At 39.3% G+C, this 16900-nt stretch overlaps 1 protein-coding gene across 2 annotated transcripts; it reads right to left on the reverse strand.

The window, feature by feature from the left end:
- Nucleotides 1-7965: 7965 nt before the first annotated feature.
- CIPC (CLOCK interacting pacemaker) lies at nt 7966-16892 on the reverse strand. Of its 2 annotated transcripts, XM_005417459.2 has the most exons (4): nt 16744-16892; nt 15062-15236; nt 13996-14165; nt 7966-10553 (listed from the first exon to the last, which is right to left on the reverse strand). In XM_005417459.2, exons 2-4 carry the CDS (start codon nt 15126-15128, stop codon nt 9675-9677), a joined length of 1116 nt encoding a protein of 371 aa, XP_005417516.1. In that variant the 5' UTR covers nt 15129-15236; nt 16744-16892; the 3' UTR covers nt 7966-9674. The 2 variants fall into 2 exon arrangements, with proteins under 2 accessions (XP_005417516.1, XP_030921102.1); XM_031065242.1 differs by lacking the exons at nt 13996-14165; nt 15062-15236; nt 16744-16892 and adding exons at nt 11363-11425; nt 11761-11782.
- Nucleotides 16893-16900: the final 8 nt, after the last annotated feature.

The following is a 16900-nucleotide window of genomic DNA, read 5'->3' on the forward strand; positions in this document are numbered from 1 at the left end:
GGAGACAATCCCTCACAAATTTCTCCAATGTAAGTCCATCCCATGGGCAACAATTTTGCATGAACTGCTGCAGCATGGGTCACTCTTCCATGGGATATAGCCCTTTAGGCACAGCCTGCTACAGCATGGGTCCCCACGAGGTCTCAAGTCCTACCAGCAAACCTGCTCCAGTGTGGGCTCCTCTCTCCACGTGTCTGCAGGTCCCTGCCAGGAGCTTGTCCCAGCACAGGCCTCCCACAGGTTCACAGCCTCCTCTCAGGCATCCACCTGCTCTGGTGTGGGTCTCTCCCACAGGCTGCAGGTGGATCCCTATAGCCCTGTGGCCCTCTGTGGGCTGCAGGGTGACAGCTGCCTCACCATGGTCTTCACATGGGCTACAGGGCAATCTTGGCTCTGGCACCTGGAACACTTCCTCCCTCTGCTCCACTTGGTGTCCTGCAGACTCATTCCTGTCATGTATTCTCACCCCACACTTCTCTGACTGCAATTACATCTGCTCAACAATTTTTTTTTCTTCTCAAATATGTTATCACAGAGATGTTACTATAATTCCTGATTGGCTCAGCCTTAGCAGCACATACATCTTGTAGCCACCTGGCATTGACTCTGCTGGACATGGAGGAAGCTTCTGGCAGTGTCTCACAGAAGACACCCTGTAACCTCTCCACTATCAAAACCTGGTCATGCAGACTCAATATACAGCGTCATACACTGTTTGCACAGTGCCTCATTTAACAGGTTGCCAGTCACCTCCATAGTTGTTCCAGAGTTGTTATCAATTAAAAATAAATGGAGTATGTTGATCAATTTACTTCACAAGAGGCAAGGCAGGGGCAATAGAGGCAAGACTGTGCCCCTAAAGTTTCTTCAAGGCATGCAAAAATTCCATTCATTAATGGACTGTGATAGATTAGAAGCCATCTGAGATTATTTAAAAAATTCATACTGTCTCAAAAGTCAGTACTTAGAAGTCCTGATCCTTTTTAACTTAGGCTCTGACAAACCCCAGCATCTCTCCAACAAAATTGTGTAGACTATGTAAATACATGAAAGCAAGCAGGACAGAAGCTTCATAGATGAAGACAATAATGAAAACACTCAGTCCTACAGGTAGCAGAGAACTGTATCCCAGTCCAGGAGAAAAGATTTGAGCATATTCTTAGCTTCTAGCATAGACATAATCCCACAGCTGCAGCTGCACTACTCACACCCTTCATTTTATTAATGTGCTTTCCAGGTATGCTGGTTAGAGTGCAGTAATCAATGACTTGCAGGACTGCATTGAAGGCATTTTTCTGACTTCGAATATTGTATTTTTTAGATAGAATAATGACATCTGATAAGTCTCCAGACTTTTGACCCCACTTTCATATATTGCATTATTACATGTTACATGAAGAGGTTTACATGCTGGAAAGGAAAATTACATGCATGGCCATAAATTAATACATGATGGAGGGGCACAATAGATGTCTGTTTTCACCACAAAAAGTTTTTTTAGTGTCCCAACACAGGCAGCTATCACTTTATCCCTTCCTCTAGCCTTATTAACCTTGAGATATTTATAAAAGTTTCCCTGCCTAGGCACAGAAGTAGAGATTTTTGTCAGCTATATTTTTTCTTTTCAGTTTTCCAAACCATAAGAAAACAGTTTCTATACTCACTTGTGGAATTACATTAGGGAAATTAACCCAGTGAGTATGTGGTTTAATCTATTAACATGAAACAAAATGTAGGTTATTATAACTAAACAAATGCTCAGCCTTTAGAAAATCTAGCACCAGAACCATGGTAGCCCACAGCCATGACTTGTTGTTCCAATTCTTATACAAGGAACTTGAAGCACTTTTGAATAGGGAATGAGTTTTGTTTTTCTCATTTTACAGCTGAGAAGATAAAAGTGACTTCTACAAGGGGAAACAAGAAACTGAGCCTGGGGCCATATCAATTCCAGCCATATGTTATTGTTTGAATTATTTAATGCAGCAGTACCAATGCCAGTGCCAAGTGCTTTTGAGGTGGGTGTGATTTGTGGGATTAAAGTGACAAATTTAAGACTACAGCATATTTTTTGGCTGGAAGAGAGGAAGGAGCACTCCATGAAAGCAGCAAGTTAGTTCCTCTTCACCACCAAGATACATTTCAGCTTATATATCTAAATCAAATGGGCAAAAAAATCTTTGTGCTTAAAAATAGATTTTTAAAAGGAAACCCGGAAAACTGGTCTACTGTGTGGACAGTTACATTGAAATCTATTTTCACGCATCTGTGAGAAAAATCTTTGGTAGCATTGGTGTTCAGTATTCTTTTCCTTTCCCTTGCCTTTGTTCTTTCTCCTTTACTAACAGCTGCCACCTACTTATGGCATTAATTTTGTGGAATTTACTTCATCTTTTTCCACTTTCTTCTTGCCAAGTTGCCGAGATTTTAGGTATCAGCCATATGGCAACCAGTCCCTCACTCAAAGTTCTCTTATTTTATCTTCTACCTGATGTGACAATTTAGACTGTAGAAAAGCAACGGAAAATTACAGTGCATTGACAACAGTATGTGATTTAAAACAAATACTTTCTCATGCCAAGGAAATAGGGAACATTAATAGTAATCTCTAAAGCAAGACTGAGAGCTGATGCTAAACATTGTAAATATTGCATTTTCATCAAGATCTTTTTTGAGTTAACTAGAAAGACACTGGGGCAAATCGAAGTTCAAAAGCATATGTTAGACAGTCAATGCTCTTGGCACTTGTAGGGCATTAGGTGTGAACACAATTGCCAGTGTCAATTTCATGCTGTTATGTCTGCTTAAGTTAGAGAAGTTCTCACCTGGAACTTGGGTGCCATGGAATTGCATGAAGATCCAAGAAGAACTGAGTGCTGCTATACTTGTTCTCATCCCAAACAGAAAACAATCTCAGGCAAATTGAGGCTTATTTTTAATTATGTTTATATTTTGAAGGGGCCTAAGATGGATGCAATAGCCCATTTACTGAAAAATGATGTGTTAAGGACTGATCTTACATCAGAACAGGGTGTGATAAAGAAATTACAAAAGCATGCCCAAAGATAATCTATGCTGTGGAGGACAATGGAGTGTTTTCCTCCCTTCCCCATACTAATATGACAGGTAGGCAGTGACTTGTTATTGTCATTATATTTTATGAAACAGTAAATGTCTGCGTGGCTACTAAGCACTTGGTTGTTACTGAGATGACTGCCAGAGCAGTGAGATGAAGCAAGAATGTGGCACTCCTCTGAGGAATTCATCTGTAGATGAACAGATGTCATAATATGGAAAGAGCAAAAGTGGTATCAAGGCATCCCTTGCCCCCTGGAATGGAAGGCATCCATCTTCTTCCACTCACCCAACAGAGCTTGCTGATACACATTTCACATCAGATGGCTCTAGTGTCACAGGCTGGTAGGTGTTTAGATGACAAAGAAGCAATGGAATTTGAAAACAACAAGCCTTAGAAACTGCATTTATCCTTCCCATAACCTCAGTGGCTCCAGGATCAGGCAGAGGCAGTGCATCACTCTGCTTCTCCTAACACCACTGCTTTAAGTTTGGCTGCAGAAAAAATTGTACGGGGTAACAATTTTAACGTGCGGGCAAGTTTGACCTTTGCATCCCAGTCTTTCAAAGAAATAGAGACTTTGACCATAAGGTGTGTGTCCAGACTGCACAGCTTGTTTCTGAACTGCTAGAAGGTAGTCAGTGCCATTGGTTTATCTGTGCACCACCGTCTCCTCAATGTCAACATCTGCCTTAACTACAGTCTCTCAACGTTCTCTGCCCAAACGCTGCTACTGCACAGGACCAGGAGCACTACAGCAACAGACCTCAGTGTAGTTACTTGCTTTCTTCTGTCCCAGTTTGGGTTGGCTGCAGCTCCCTTTATGCATCTGGAGGCGTTTCACTATTTAGATGATTACCATCAAGCTCAGACTTTCATCCTTGCACAATAAGGATCAGTTTGCAATCAAATGTTTTGGAATGCTTTCTGGCCATTTATCACACAACTAATCTAAGCAACCCCCTTTCAGAATGTTCTAAAAAAGCATTAATGTGTAAGTGTTCTACAAGCATGTTTAGTGATAGGATGTTGAACAGTGAAAACCATTTTCACTTTGATACAGACTATCCTATTCTGACTTCTGAGCACGTTTGGATAGGTATAACATTATCATTTGCATGGGAGACAATATTTAGCAAGAACTCAAAACAATAGGCACTGCTAACATTCACCCCAGGTAAAACAGCTTTGCCACTGTCCAGTCGTATTTCACACTTTGCACACTAAATGCTGCTCATTTCACTGCACTGAACTCTGCCTCTGGCAAATGTAGAACAGGACCTATACAGAACCATAATGTCCTATGCCAAACAAAACCACTGATTTTTTTTTTAAGCTAGAATTTTTAAGGTGAAGGAATGGTATTTGTACTCACTAAGCCAGCAATTTTCTCAGGAGATGCTGTTTCATCCTCACTTACTTGGAATCTATTAGTCTCCTCTGCCACTGCAAACAACTGAGCAGTTTTGATTGGTTATGTGGGCTTCTGCATCATCAGCATGAGGTGGTTGAACCACTCATCAAAGTTGGGGTCCTGCTTCTTGTACAACCCAAAACAACGCAGGTGAAGGAAATGAAGGTTTACCTCATTTCTTTAGAGAAATAACATCTTCCCTCTTTCCCACAGTCCAGACTATTTCCACAGTGCTTGAGATTCACTGAAAAATGAATGCTATGACTAACACTGAAAAACACTTAAGCTTTCAGCCAAAAGACTTTTTCATTTTCAAAAAAACCCACTTGAGTTTTTCACTGAAAACATACAGATTTTTCAAGCAGTCCTATTTGTTAAAAACCACTAAGGATTGGTTTTCTGTCTGTTACTGGACTTCTGAGTTGTGGCCTAAGTACGTGGCCTAAAAAAAATCCATACTACTGCTATGGAAAGAAGTAAGATTGTGTTAAGTGAGCATGGTAAAGAAGCATTTCAGTTCCCATTAACTAAATTAATTTAATCACAATAAGAACATGAAGAAAACAATAAAGAATTTGATGAAACTCCCCTTTTGGCCCTGCAAAGTCCATTTCCTCAATTTCTTAATATGTATGAGATGCTGAAGAAATCTTTGCTGGCAGGGCTTCAGTTTAAGATAAAAATTATAATGCTGCAGCACACAATGGCAAAAGCATTTCACAAAAACTCCTGTTGAGCAATTAGAAAAAAGATATATTGTTCCCCTCAGATCATAAGAGTAGCTTGATTTTTACTTCAAAAAGTAATTCAGAACATTTCAAACAGCAGTTATTACGCATTTTAAATTAAGCAAGTCTGAATAAGTTGTGACTGAAAATTTGACAGAGCTAATCAAGAAGCTCTCTGGATCACCAATACTATTTAAATGAATTTCCCACTTCTAGGAAAGATTTCAGAGGACTGAGGGGAGGAAAGAACTAATACAGCATCAACTTTTCAGTAAGTAGGTAGACTGATTTAAATTGACATAGCAGGAAACGGAAAGAAAATAATGGAGTAAGCCATGATTTTTGATCATTCCAGGACATAGAAAGCAAAACTAATTGAAACTAATAAAGCTTACAAGAAATAGAGCTGGTCAGATAGAACTGACTCCTTATATTGATCAGCTAGAATTCAAAATTGGTTGAAGACAAAGCCAACACACATGTAGTATTTCTATTACTGATGGGCATTTAAAAGTGTGCCACATGACAGACTGAAGCCAGATTTATACAAAATTAACTGTCTGGTATGAAATATGTTGCAATTATGGTTTCTGAATTATATAAAGATATCCATTAAGCACAATTGTCTGTTATTATTTTAAAAATTGGTTCTTTACTATATCATTATTTAATATTATTTTCCATAATTGAAATATAAGATAGAATTACCTTTCAAATCTCATCTAAAGATGAAAAAGTTTCAAAGGAGAGAAGCAGAGAAAACTAATGAATACAACTGGCCACTGCCTACAACCAGCTTGCTTTTTTGGCTGCAAACTGCATTCAAAGAAATGTAGAAACATACAGGGGGTCACCAACCACAGAAGCAACAGGCACAGGGATTATTTATATTTCAAATCTGATGTCACAACCAAGACTGTTATAAAAATGAGGCAGAGGAGCAGTAGGGAGAGTTGTTACTATACAATTCTTTTAGCAGTCCTGTTTTGATATTAGTGTTCCAATTAAAAATGCATTTAAATTATTGTAAAGGATCCAAAGGAGAGTGCCACGAACAGAGGATCCAGAAGACTTGAATCTATTTACTTATTTTTAAAAAGAAAGCTGAAGAGTGACTTGTTCAGTTTGAAAATGCCTACAGTGAAAAAAGCAATCACACCATGCACTTCAGTTTAGCAGACAAAAGATAAAAGATCTGACAGCTGAATATAGAAAGATGACAAATTCAGGCTCAATGTAAGAGGCATGTGTTTAATAGTAAGTAATAATACTTTAAACAATTTGAGTGGATTCTTAATAGTAGGAGCTTTCAAATCAATGCAGGATACTTCTTCTAAGAACAGCTTTAGTTCAAACAAGAATTTGAGGAAGCTTTGGAAACTGCTCAGCAAGAGAGCAGACTGAACACATGCTGTTTCCTTCTGCCTTCTGAATCAGATTACACTGGAACTGTTAAATTTTTCTTATGAAAATACCTCAAAGGAGGTAGAATTAAAAAGGGAAGAGAAGCAGGCATGAGCATTTTAGACACATAGGACCATGCAATACAGCTGGGACTATATGGCTGCATTTCACCACAACCTGAAAGAAGCATCACCTAGGTACAGCAAGGGTGTAAAATTGTGTAGGTAGGGAGGGACCCTACATTTTTGTACTAGAAATTATGAAAATGAAAGCAGGAACAGCAGGCTATGTTCAATCTAGTGGATGCCAGAAATTTTGCATGCCAGGAGATTGCTCAGCCCAAGCCTACAGGGGTACTGTTTCATTCAGACTGTTTTTATCATGAGAAAGAAAAATAAGACAGATGCAATGCACCTGAAAGAATTCACCTTTTTTGGCCTTGGTGAAATAAAGGTGAAGATGTGCGACACATTGCAGATAAACTTAATCATGTAAAGGAAAACGTATTCGGAAGAGACAGAAACCTGAGATTTTCCTGCTTGAATTGTATCCATACTTTTGTGAAGATAAAATTTGCAAAAACTGAGTTTCTAGTCTCAGGAAATAAAATTATTCCAATTGATGGCACTCCTTTTGGGATATAAGGCAATGAGATTCAACTTGTCCTGTCTGGTGTCAAGTAAGAGCTTTGAACAGAATCTCTTGTATCTTAGGAGAAGATCTCATGCCATGAGGCTGCTGGATGTTTTGAGCATCACTGTCTAGTTATCCCTGCAAGTCATGTTTGACAAAAGAAAGACCACATAAAGACAGCCACATTTTGAAGAAATGTGTGTGTTTTGGTGAAAAGCTGGTATACAGAATTGGTTGGAGAATTTTCTTCAAGAGAAGAGTGTAACATTTTTTACTCCAGTAATTCTTTCAGTAGCCAAGATTCTTACTTCACAATTTCAAACTTCTGCATACCCAGCTGACAGGATTAAGACACAGCGTAGGAGTTCACCCTGCACAGACGGTGAGCATAATGTACAGTTATCATGGAGACAACAGCTCAGCGACGGAAAAATCCTTCCAGGTTGTTCATGACAGATCTATGGCAATGGTCACCCACGACAATGTATTTTTGGAGTTCTGTAAAGCCCATTTCTATGCATGCTCCTCCCAGAGACCCTTTAATTCATAGATACTGTTAAAGCTCACATGACTCTCTTCAGAGAGATACATCATAGTATCACTTTTGTATCTGCGCTTTCCCACATGGGCAACATGCTGCTGTGGAGCTGTATTTACAGCATGCTTTGGAACCAGGGACTTTGCAGCTCAACAGCAGTAAATAACCCACAAACTTTTCAAGTACATACTTTATTTCATTCATATTTCACAGTCAATGTCTGTAAAGTTGTAGCAAAAAGGTCATGTTCTATAACAGAGGTGTTAGGCTACTGTATTCAGAGCTAGTAACGGGCTTTGAAAGTACAGAAAATACCTACATTCCAACTAGAACAGTAGAATTTCAAAAAGACATAGTAAAAGTAATCAAAAATACCAACATTTATTAAAACTTAATACAAAAACCAGTCTGTCTGACACATCAAGCTACCCCACTTGTAAGTTGTCAGCAACAGCTGAAGCTACAGCAGGCCATCTGATTTATTAGACCAAGACTGTCTTCAGCTAACTTCTTAATACCAAATCTCGCTGCTTTGAGGATCAAAAGCAACTCTGAGTTCACTGCTTACAGTTTCCATTCAGAGGCTAACAATTCTCTTCAAATTTACTGGACCACTTTCAGATCCTGCCCAGAATCTGGACTTATCCTGGTCCTGATGTAGCTAACTAATTTTCCAAATGCATTTCCAAGCTAACCTATTTTATTACATTGCAGCCAAGAAAGGAAAGCCCTTATTGTTTTAAAGCTTTATCAGGGCTCCCAGGAATAAAGGCAGCTAAGAAAACGGAACACAATGGTACCTGATGACACATTTATCACCAGAGACCTTCAACATCCTTATTTTCTTATAGATGTTGAATTAAGGTTTCCCATTATCCAGGGATATGCTTCCTAAGGAGCCCCAGATTAAGGTATGAGTTCCAGAGTGGATTTTTCTAGTTCAGTAAATACTATTTAAGTCTGGACTGATGCCCAGTAGGAGATTTCTAACCAGCTGCTGAACTTTATTCACAGATTTATTGAACATATATTTATACAAATTACACCAGCAGAAAGGCCCATTAGCTGTAAGCACACCCACTTCAGCCCACCCTCCATACTGTCAGAGAAAAAGTCCATGTGGTACTATAAGCACTACGAGAGATTTCCACCAGCTAAGTCTCCCTAAGTCAGAGGGTACTGCCCTGCAAAGCAAGTTTTTCATTCCTTTATACTCTATTAGAGGAGTGGAAACAGAATGGAGAAGGTCACTGGTAGATTCATTTTTCCTTGTCTCAAACAGCTATGACTGGACTTCATTTTTTCTGCCTCCCTTTCATCTCTACATACCCTGAGCCCATCATCTTGTTTTCTAGGGCAACCGCTTCCTAAAAATACATATTCTGAACTTCAAATTCTCCTCTCTATTCAATTTCTCTAAATTAAAAAAATAAGGAAGGGGATGGGAGAAGGACTTATTTCACCTCACACCAACTCCCTCCACCTACTAGGAACAGATGATGGCCCAACAGTGGGGCCTGTTCTGCTGCTGCACTCTCAGAAACAACTATCCGAAGATGGGAATAAGAAGATGCTTGCAGAATACTGCAAATGACTGTTTTCACTTCAAGAATGGGAACATGCCAGCAGAGCACATACAAACAAACCAGACCAACAAATTACACAGAGTTAGCATGAAATTCAAGGTCACACTGCAGTACTAAGTACCCATTCTGCCTGGAACCCACCATGCTATTCCAGTCCCACAGCTGGCTCTGAAGACAAATTGTTAATGGCAATGCAACTTTACAAATCTTGGACTCAAAAAATGCTCAAGTAGAAGTCTGAGACAGGAAAAAGGAGGCACAGAAATAACTTGACCAACAGCTATGAGCATTTTTACTACATGTTGGGATAAGTGGGGTCTTCAAGGTTGCTATCAGCTTTATCAGATCCTGTTAGGGATGCTTCTAGCTCTGCCCATGACTGTGGAGCATTGTTCTTTATTGCCTCTATGAAAAGCTGTGTTTGGTGCTTCAGCTGGTCCAGCTCAGCCTGCGTCACCTGGTTCTGATGAATGAGCTCCTTGGTTTTTAAGGTGATCTCCAGCAGTCCCGACCTGCGCAGCACAACAAGCGTGTTCTGAAAGCGCCTGCACTTGCTTTGCTGCTGCAAGAGCAGCTCAGGGGTGCTGCAAATCTCTTCTGGTATCAACGGAGGGGTCCACACTGCAGAAGGCACTGCAGTCTGTGACGTACTCTCACTCTCATGAAGGGTGTACTTTGCTGCCTGCAGAGTTCCAAAAGGCAAAAGAGGAGTCAAACCTGGCACTTTCTGAGCATTGTTGGAAACACGATGAAAACCAGGAAGAGCTGACAGTTTTCCACTTGTCACCAGAGCCGAAGAACTTTGCTGGCTAGAATCCTGAGGGGTCTTAAAGCTAACTGGTAGGTCGGAAAAAGAACTAGTAGGCAAACTTGTGCTCATCAGTCCAGGAGAAGTCTCCATCTTGGGTGCTTCTGTGCAGAGTCGTTTATGGCAAGTGGTTTCCTGACATTCTTCTAGATCAAAGGAGTGATCTCTTTTGCAGGGCTGTGGTGCTATTTTGGGATAAGAATTCAGGATGGGCAGGTAATTAGTGGAGTCATTTCTCTTTTTCCCAGCAGGGTGAGGATTAATGGGAGGTGGGATCGACGGACGAAGAAACACTAGCTGTGGCTGAGCTGGAATCACTTCAAAGGATGGCTGCACAGTCCAAGACTGGAGCTGTGATGAACTCCCCTGAGAAGCACAAACAGGGAAAAATCACAAGTCTTACAAAAGTGTCATAGAAGATGATAAAAACAAATTTAAACAAAACAGGTGGACTGTGCCATTTTTCTACATTTGATATATACTGTCCAATTAATGTGTGAAGAGTTTTCTATTAAACTCATCCTTCTCTTTTTCTGACAGTGGAGTATAATGCTGGAAACAAAGCTGGAATCCATAATCCTTTTACTATGTAACAGCAGATATATTTAAAAACAATTCAATCTGAATTTATATATGCTTTCCTAAGTGAGGATTACAGTGCAAGCTTATATTGTAAAATGTTCATTAAAAAGTTCAACCCAGACTTGGGGTCAAACTACAACTGCACAGGAAAGCTGAAAAATAATCAAGCTTTCTGTTATGAAATATCTTAAGAGTCAAGGAAAGATTGCACAGACATTTAAGGAACAAAGGCTCCCTCTTTGTTGAAAGATAGCAACTCAAATCTTCTCAAATCTATTCTTATAGCAAGATTTTGAAATGGTTATTTAAGATGCACAACAGCTGCTCAGGAAGCCTTGTAATTTGAAGTACAATACACTGTTTCAGTAAATTTAAAACTATGAAACAGAAAAAAAAGGCTGAATATCAACCAATGCAAGGAGAAAAGCCTGCGGTAAGCCCAGAGGAATTTAACTTCGTACCTCTGGGGAAACAGTGTGCACTGATAAACTTTAAAAGCATTTTATTTCAAGAACAACGCCCAAGGCTTTATTCCCTCCCACAAGCCATACTCTGCAATATAGGGGAAAACATAAATTTTTACAAGACATTACCTCCTTTTCCTCCAACACCTTACTACAGATCTTCATGAGAGCTTCTGGCCAAAAACATGACTGCTTTTCTCCAAAGACATAAAATGGTCTTGTAAGAGACACTATTTCTGCCTAAAGCAAAATCTCATTTCTTAATCTATTTAAGCCGTCACCGCTACAATTATACTAATATATTGTCAGCTGCTTTTCAAATTCCTTACAACTTGGAACACAACTGGCAGGCCTGCTGAAGGCACAGTTTTTAGCTACCACAAATATATATTATTATTTTTAGTCTATATTAACTCTATATTAATCTGAAATGGATATCCTTTCCACCAGTCTCATAAGTTTTAAACTGGCAAATGTTAACATGCTTTGCTAAAGTCCATTCCCCCAGTAAAGGACTTGGAACTTACCAAAAGCAGGTATTACCCACTGATTAGGACACTGAGACTTGGAGAAAAGATTCAATTACCTACTCTGACACAATGTTTCTTTGGTTCAGTGGGCAAGATGCTTATGGAATAGGGGTACAGAACAGCTACCTGTAAAAATAAATATTACTACCTTAACACAGAAGAAAGAACATTCAAAAGAAAAGTATCTGGAGATGTAAGGAGTGAAGAAGCAAATAAATACTGTAGCTATACAAACACAGGACAGAACATGTAGCCTTTAGAAGCAAGGGTTTGGAGCCAGAAGTTGCCATTAACTGCACTGCTGAACAGCACCTAGCACGGCAGAGCCCCATAATTCATTGAGGCCAAAAGAGCTGTGGTAACTGTTTATCTTGCTGTTGGGTTTCTTCCGGTCTCTGTTCTTTCTTCTTTTCCTTCTCACATAGCACTCTGCTCTAGTTCTCCTACTCAAAATCTCATTTTCAGTGGAGAAGGCCACTTTGATTTTACTAACTCTGCAAATTGTGTGTTTTGTTGCATTTTTTAATGAAAGCTAACTTCTTGATGTATCATTGTCACTTGCCTAAAAAGCCTTCCCTCTTATTAAAGACTTTTACAAGACTTACAGAAACCTTACCACAATCAGCACTGGCATTAATCACCACCTGATTTTTATTTTTTTTTAGCATCATTACTGTTAGCTGTTTACATTGTGAAATTGGGCCAGCAGGTAACAACCACTGCATAGGATCACAGTGATTCCAAGATGGAAGGATGTTGCTGATGGAAACTGAAAATGGAAGAAATAAACAGCAGTAACTGGATGCCGCTATTTTTTTTTTTTTTTGGTCCAGCAAGCCCAACTGAGCACTGTGTTGAAAAGACCATTATACAAAGATGACCATCTGAACTAACTAGGCATAATGAAAAAAGGCAGAAAGATATTTCATTATTATTCTGAGACCTAGACTTGCTGCTTTCCTTTATTGTAGTTAACGTTTTTCAATTTGACATTATTGTCTTTAATGATATGTAGTTAGACATTACAATGCACTGCTCAAGAGAACCAAGTGTGGACCTTTTATCCATCTCAAACTCTTCCTTGCCAAATTTCCTTTTTCCTATACTACCAGGGTTTTTTATATATATGTGGTTGGACTTTTTAATATCTCTCTCTATATAAGCTACTTATTATTAGTTGCTGATTTTCTTATTTGCAACACAACCTGGAGTTTAACACTGGAATCAGTACAGGTAATGTCTTAATTTTTGTGCACTGGGCCAAAGGCTTTGGTGAAGCTTGCCTGTTCCTGACTTTACATACAAAAACTTCAGCATTTATTTACACAAGAATTTCTCCACACATCTAGGAATGTGACTATAAAATAAAATTGTTTCTTGTCAAGATAAAGCATGATGCTCAGAAAGCAGAATCACCTCCCCACAACTGCACAATCTGCTAAATACTAACAGGCAATATTAGGTCTTGCTTGTTGTCATAACAGGTTCAGAAGAAAAAAAATCAGAATTTTTATACTTTTTCCCCCTCCCACCGTATTCTCAGAAGTATTCTAGTAAAAAGCATTGAAGAACTTTTGCTCTGCTCCAAAAATGAGTGAGTACAGAGTACGAGGTCTAATAATATGACTGTACTTGTCATACCTTCTGTTAAAATGTTAAAGTTACACAGGGGGTCTCAGAGATGTGCTGGAGGAACTACACATCACAAGAATACTGAAGAACATAAATAGGGGTTGTAATTGGTGCAATGTCAGCCATCGTATGCAATTAAGTGAAACAACTATTGAAGGAGAAGTACCACAGCTAACTTCAGATAAGGATTTAACTTTTTCATTTATAACATTCACACTTCTAGAATCTAAAAATGAGGAAAAAAACCTATCATCTTATTTCACCATCTTTTTTGAATAATAAAACAACAGCAGCTTTCAAAAGCAAACCACCCTTTTCTGTTTAATCTTTGGTGCCATTCACATAACGTTCTTGAAGATGTGTTTTGGGGGGATTCCTTTGAGACAAAGAGGTTTAGGAGATGGAGCAGAGTTTCTCTATTTCACATTTCATTTTAGTGATTCCAGGTGCCTCTCAAAAGAACAGAGAATCATACTAGAACTTCTTAAATTACCTTTTTTTTCTGGACTGCAACATTACAAAATTTTTTTTGAAAGGAAATTTTTTTTTTTAAAATATTAAGAACATGCAATATTTTTCAAGATATTATTTCTTCCCTACCTGCTTAACCAACACATTTTTCATAACAACCATAGGAGACAGGGCAGGAAAGGAGCTGCTTGTGGTCCTCGGGCATTGCCAAGGTCCATCCTCTGCATTCCAACACAGCGCATTCAGCACATCCTCCGAATCCGTCTGCTCCATAGCACTTGGGCATTCTGAACTTCCATCTGCAAGATGCAGAATTCAGCTGTTAGTTGTTCCACATGCAACATGCTTACATGCCTTTCAGTTCTAATATTCTGCCTCCTTCAACCAAGTTGCCATAAAGAACAATAAAGTTTAGTTCTGTAAGATCAACAAAATTAAAGCTGCTATGACAGCTGTCAGACAGCCTCTAATAAAAGGCTTTGTATTTCAGGTCAGTTCTTATACAGACATTTTCTACTCCAAAAATCTATTACTTTCTGCTCTTTTGTACTTAGTCTCCAAGGGACTGCATAGTATCATGAAGGTTACACTAGTCTAAAAACTGATACAGGAAAGCACTACAGGCTCCGGCATTGCCGCATCCACAGTTTGCGATGCAGGCATTTGGTGTCTTGAAATTTTATCTAAAACCCAGTGAAGCAGGTATCTTTCATAGAAGTACTATTTTTTCTTGTTTAAAGGTCATTTTTGCACAGTTTTGTTGAGTACTAAAATGGCACACCATGTCTATTATTTTACTGATGTTACAACCATTACCCTCTGGTTTATCAGGCTCTACTGACAATATGGTCAGATCATAAGAGACCAGGCAACACAAACCAACAGTTCATTCATCACTGCAAAGAAAAAGTAATTTTGACATCTCCACTTCTAGACTCTAGAGTCTAAGATTATTCCATTAATTCTAAATTCCCATGCCATTCAAATTCACAGGATAAACTTTGTAATTTGGTAATGTTCCACTTCATAAAACTTTGGTGGTAAGATGATTGCAGGTGAAACCTGTCTTACATAGAAAGACTCTCTAAGGTAACACAAACTGGAAGCGGTTACTCAGATTTGTTAAACATCACCAATTAAAGCACAGGCTCAGCATGGTAACACACAAAAAAGGTAACACAGTGTTCTTCTAAACCTGAATATCCGGAGTCTTTGTCAGATTCTGCTGCTGCCATACTGGAGTGATGGTTGAAGCTCTTCATTTCCCTCACTCTGCCCAACAATTCCTCACCAGTGTCAGTAGATGACTGTTTTGTCTGAGTGTTTCCATTGTGCCGTGGGCAGTTTTCAACACCTTTTCCATTGAGGAACTACAGAAACAGTTAAGAACAAAAAAAGGATTTTATCTCAATCTAAAGAAAGTTCCATCACTATAAGACAACAATGGAGGATAGCTGCAGATCTCCCTTTATACTGCCAGTGATCTAACTGCAGACTTTAAGAAATATCTCAAAATGCTGAAAGAATGAAAATTCAGACCAAAAGCTAATGTCTTGGACATGTCTTTCCACCCCAAAAAGGTAAAACAAACTAAAAACTAAAGGCTATTCATAAACAACATTTATTTCAAGAACTGGAATTACTCAGGGCATTATTTATCTTACGAAAGTTTTGTTGTCCCAAGGGCTGAATTGCAAAACAAGACAGTTGTGCTGGGTGAAGCTCTTACAATAAACACAGCTGAACCTGCGAAGCTGTGATTTTGCTAACAGTTTGTTTCATTCTCAAGAGTAGAGCAAGTCATCAGAGAAAACGAATGACCAGTGAACACACCGGGGGCTAAAGAAATCTGCTGCTAAAAGAGCAACACATACTGCAATACACTCCTAGGGGAGACAGAGCCTTAGAAATGCCCACACCCAGAATGAAAACACTGAAAGGCTGAAACTAAAAGCTATGAAAATCAGAAAAATGTAGTAACATTATGACCTCCCACGCTACATACTTCTCCCGACCTTCAGCTGCTTTCTGAAGGTAGGCAGCATCCAGTAAGACTAAGTTTCTGCTTCTCTTAAAGAAGGTAATTGAGAAACTGGCTAACAGAAAACTGACAGAATTAAGTGCAGAAATTATTTCTACTATTATTTGTAGAAATTATTTTTCTATAAAGTAACCCACTGAAGTTATGTCTCAATGTTAAGTTTTATATTTAAATTACAAAAACAGGAACTCAGGAATCTGCATTATAGTCAGGCCAGCAGTCCATCAGCAGCAGTATGCAGTACAAGCTGCTTCAAATGGCATTGCAACAGACATTCTGAAATAATCTACACCAAAATGCAAGTTTCTTCTTCAGGCCCTGCCAACTTTGTTAGAAGCGTGCTCCAAAATACTGAGTCTTAGCACCAGTACTGAGTTTTGAAATGGGAATATGACTGTCTATTACAAGAATGATGGAATTATGGTCAGCAGAGGAAATTTCCTCAAGTAGCTACTTGCATCACTTTTACTTTCCATCTTCAGTCACGTTTGCCTGCCTGCTAACAGGTATGGAACAAACATGGTTACACAAGCGCAACCTAGATGCTATCCTTGCAGTGCAAGAAGTGGTTGAAGTCCTGATCCACACTTTCATCACTTAAACCTTTCCAAAACAAATGTATTTTTTAAGAAAGTGATAAGCAGAAATGCTAACCTAAAATAAAACCCCCAAAAACCAAGACCACCTCAAATCAAAACAAGAAAGAGGACTAGAAATAAAGTAAGAGCACCCCTCTGCCAACTTTGCATCAAGTGAAGCTTTAGGAAGGGCTGACACATCATCTTCTCTCACAGAAAAAGGCAAAACACCACAACTACAAATGAAAATAAACAAACCAGAAGTGCCACTCCCCCGAGGCACGGGCGTGAGAAACCTCCTGCTCATCCCCGGGCCAGAGCAGGACCTCCGCCGCGCACCGCCCTTAGAACCGGACGCCCACGCCGTCGTCCAGGGCCGTCCGTGCCGCTGATCCCACCCAACCGCCTCCCGGGC

Source organism: Geospiza fortis, unplaced genomic scaffold (assembly GCF_000277835.1).
Source record: "Geospiza fortis unplaced genomic scaffold, GeoFor_1.0 scaffold54, whole genome shotgun sequence".
NCBI lineage: Eukaryota > Metazoa > Chordata > Aves > Passeriformes > Thraupidae > Geospiza > Geospiza fortis.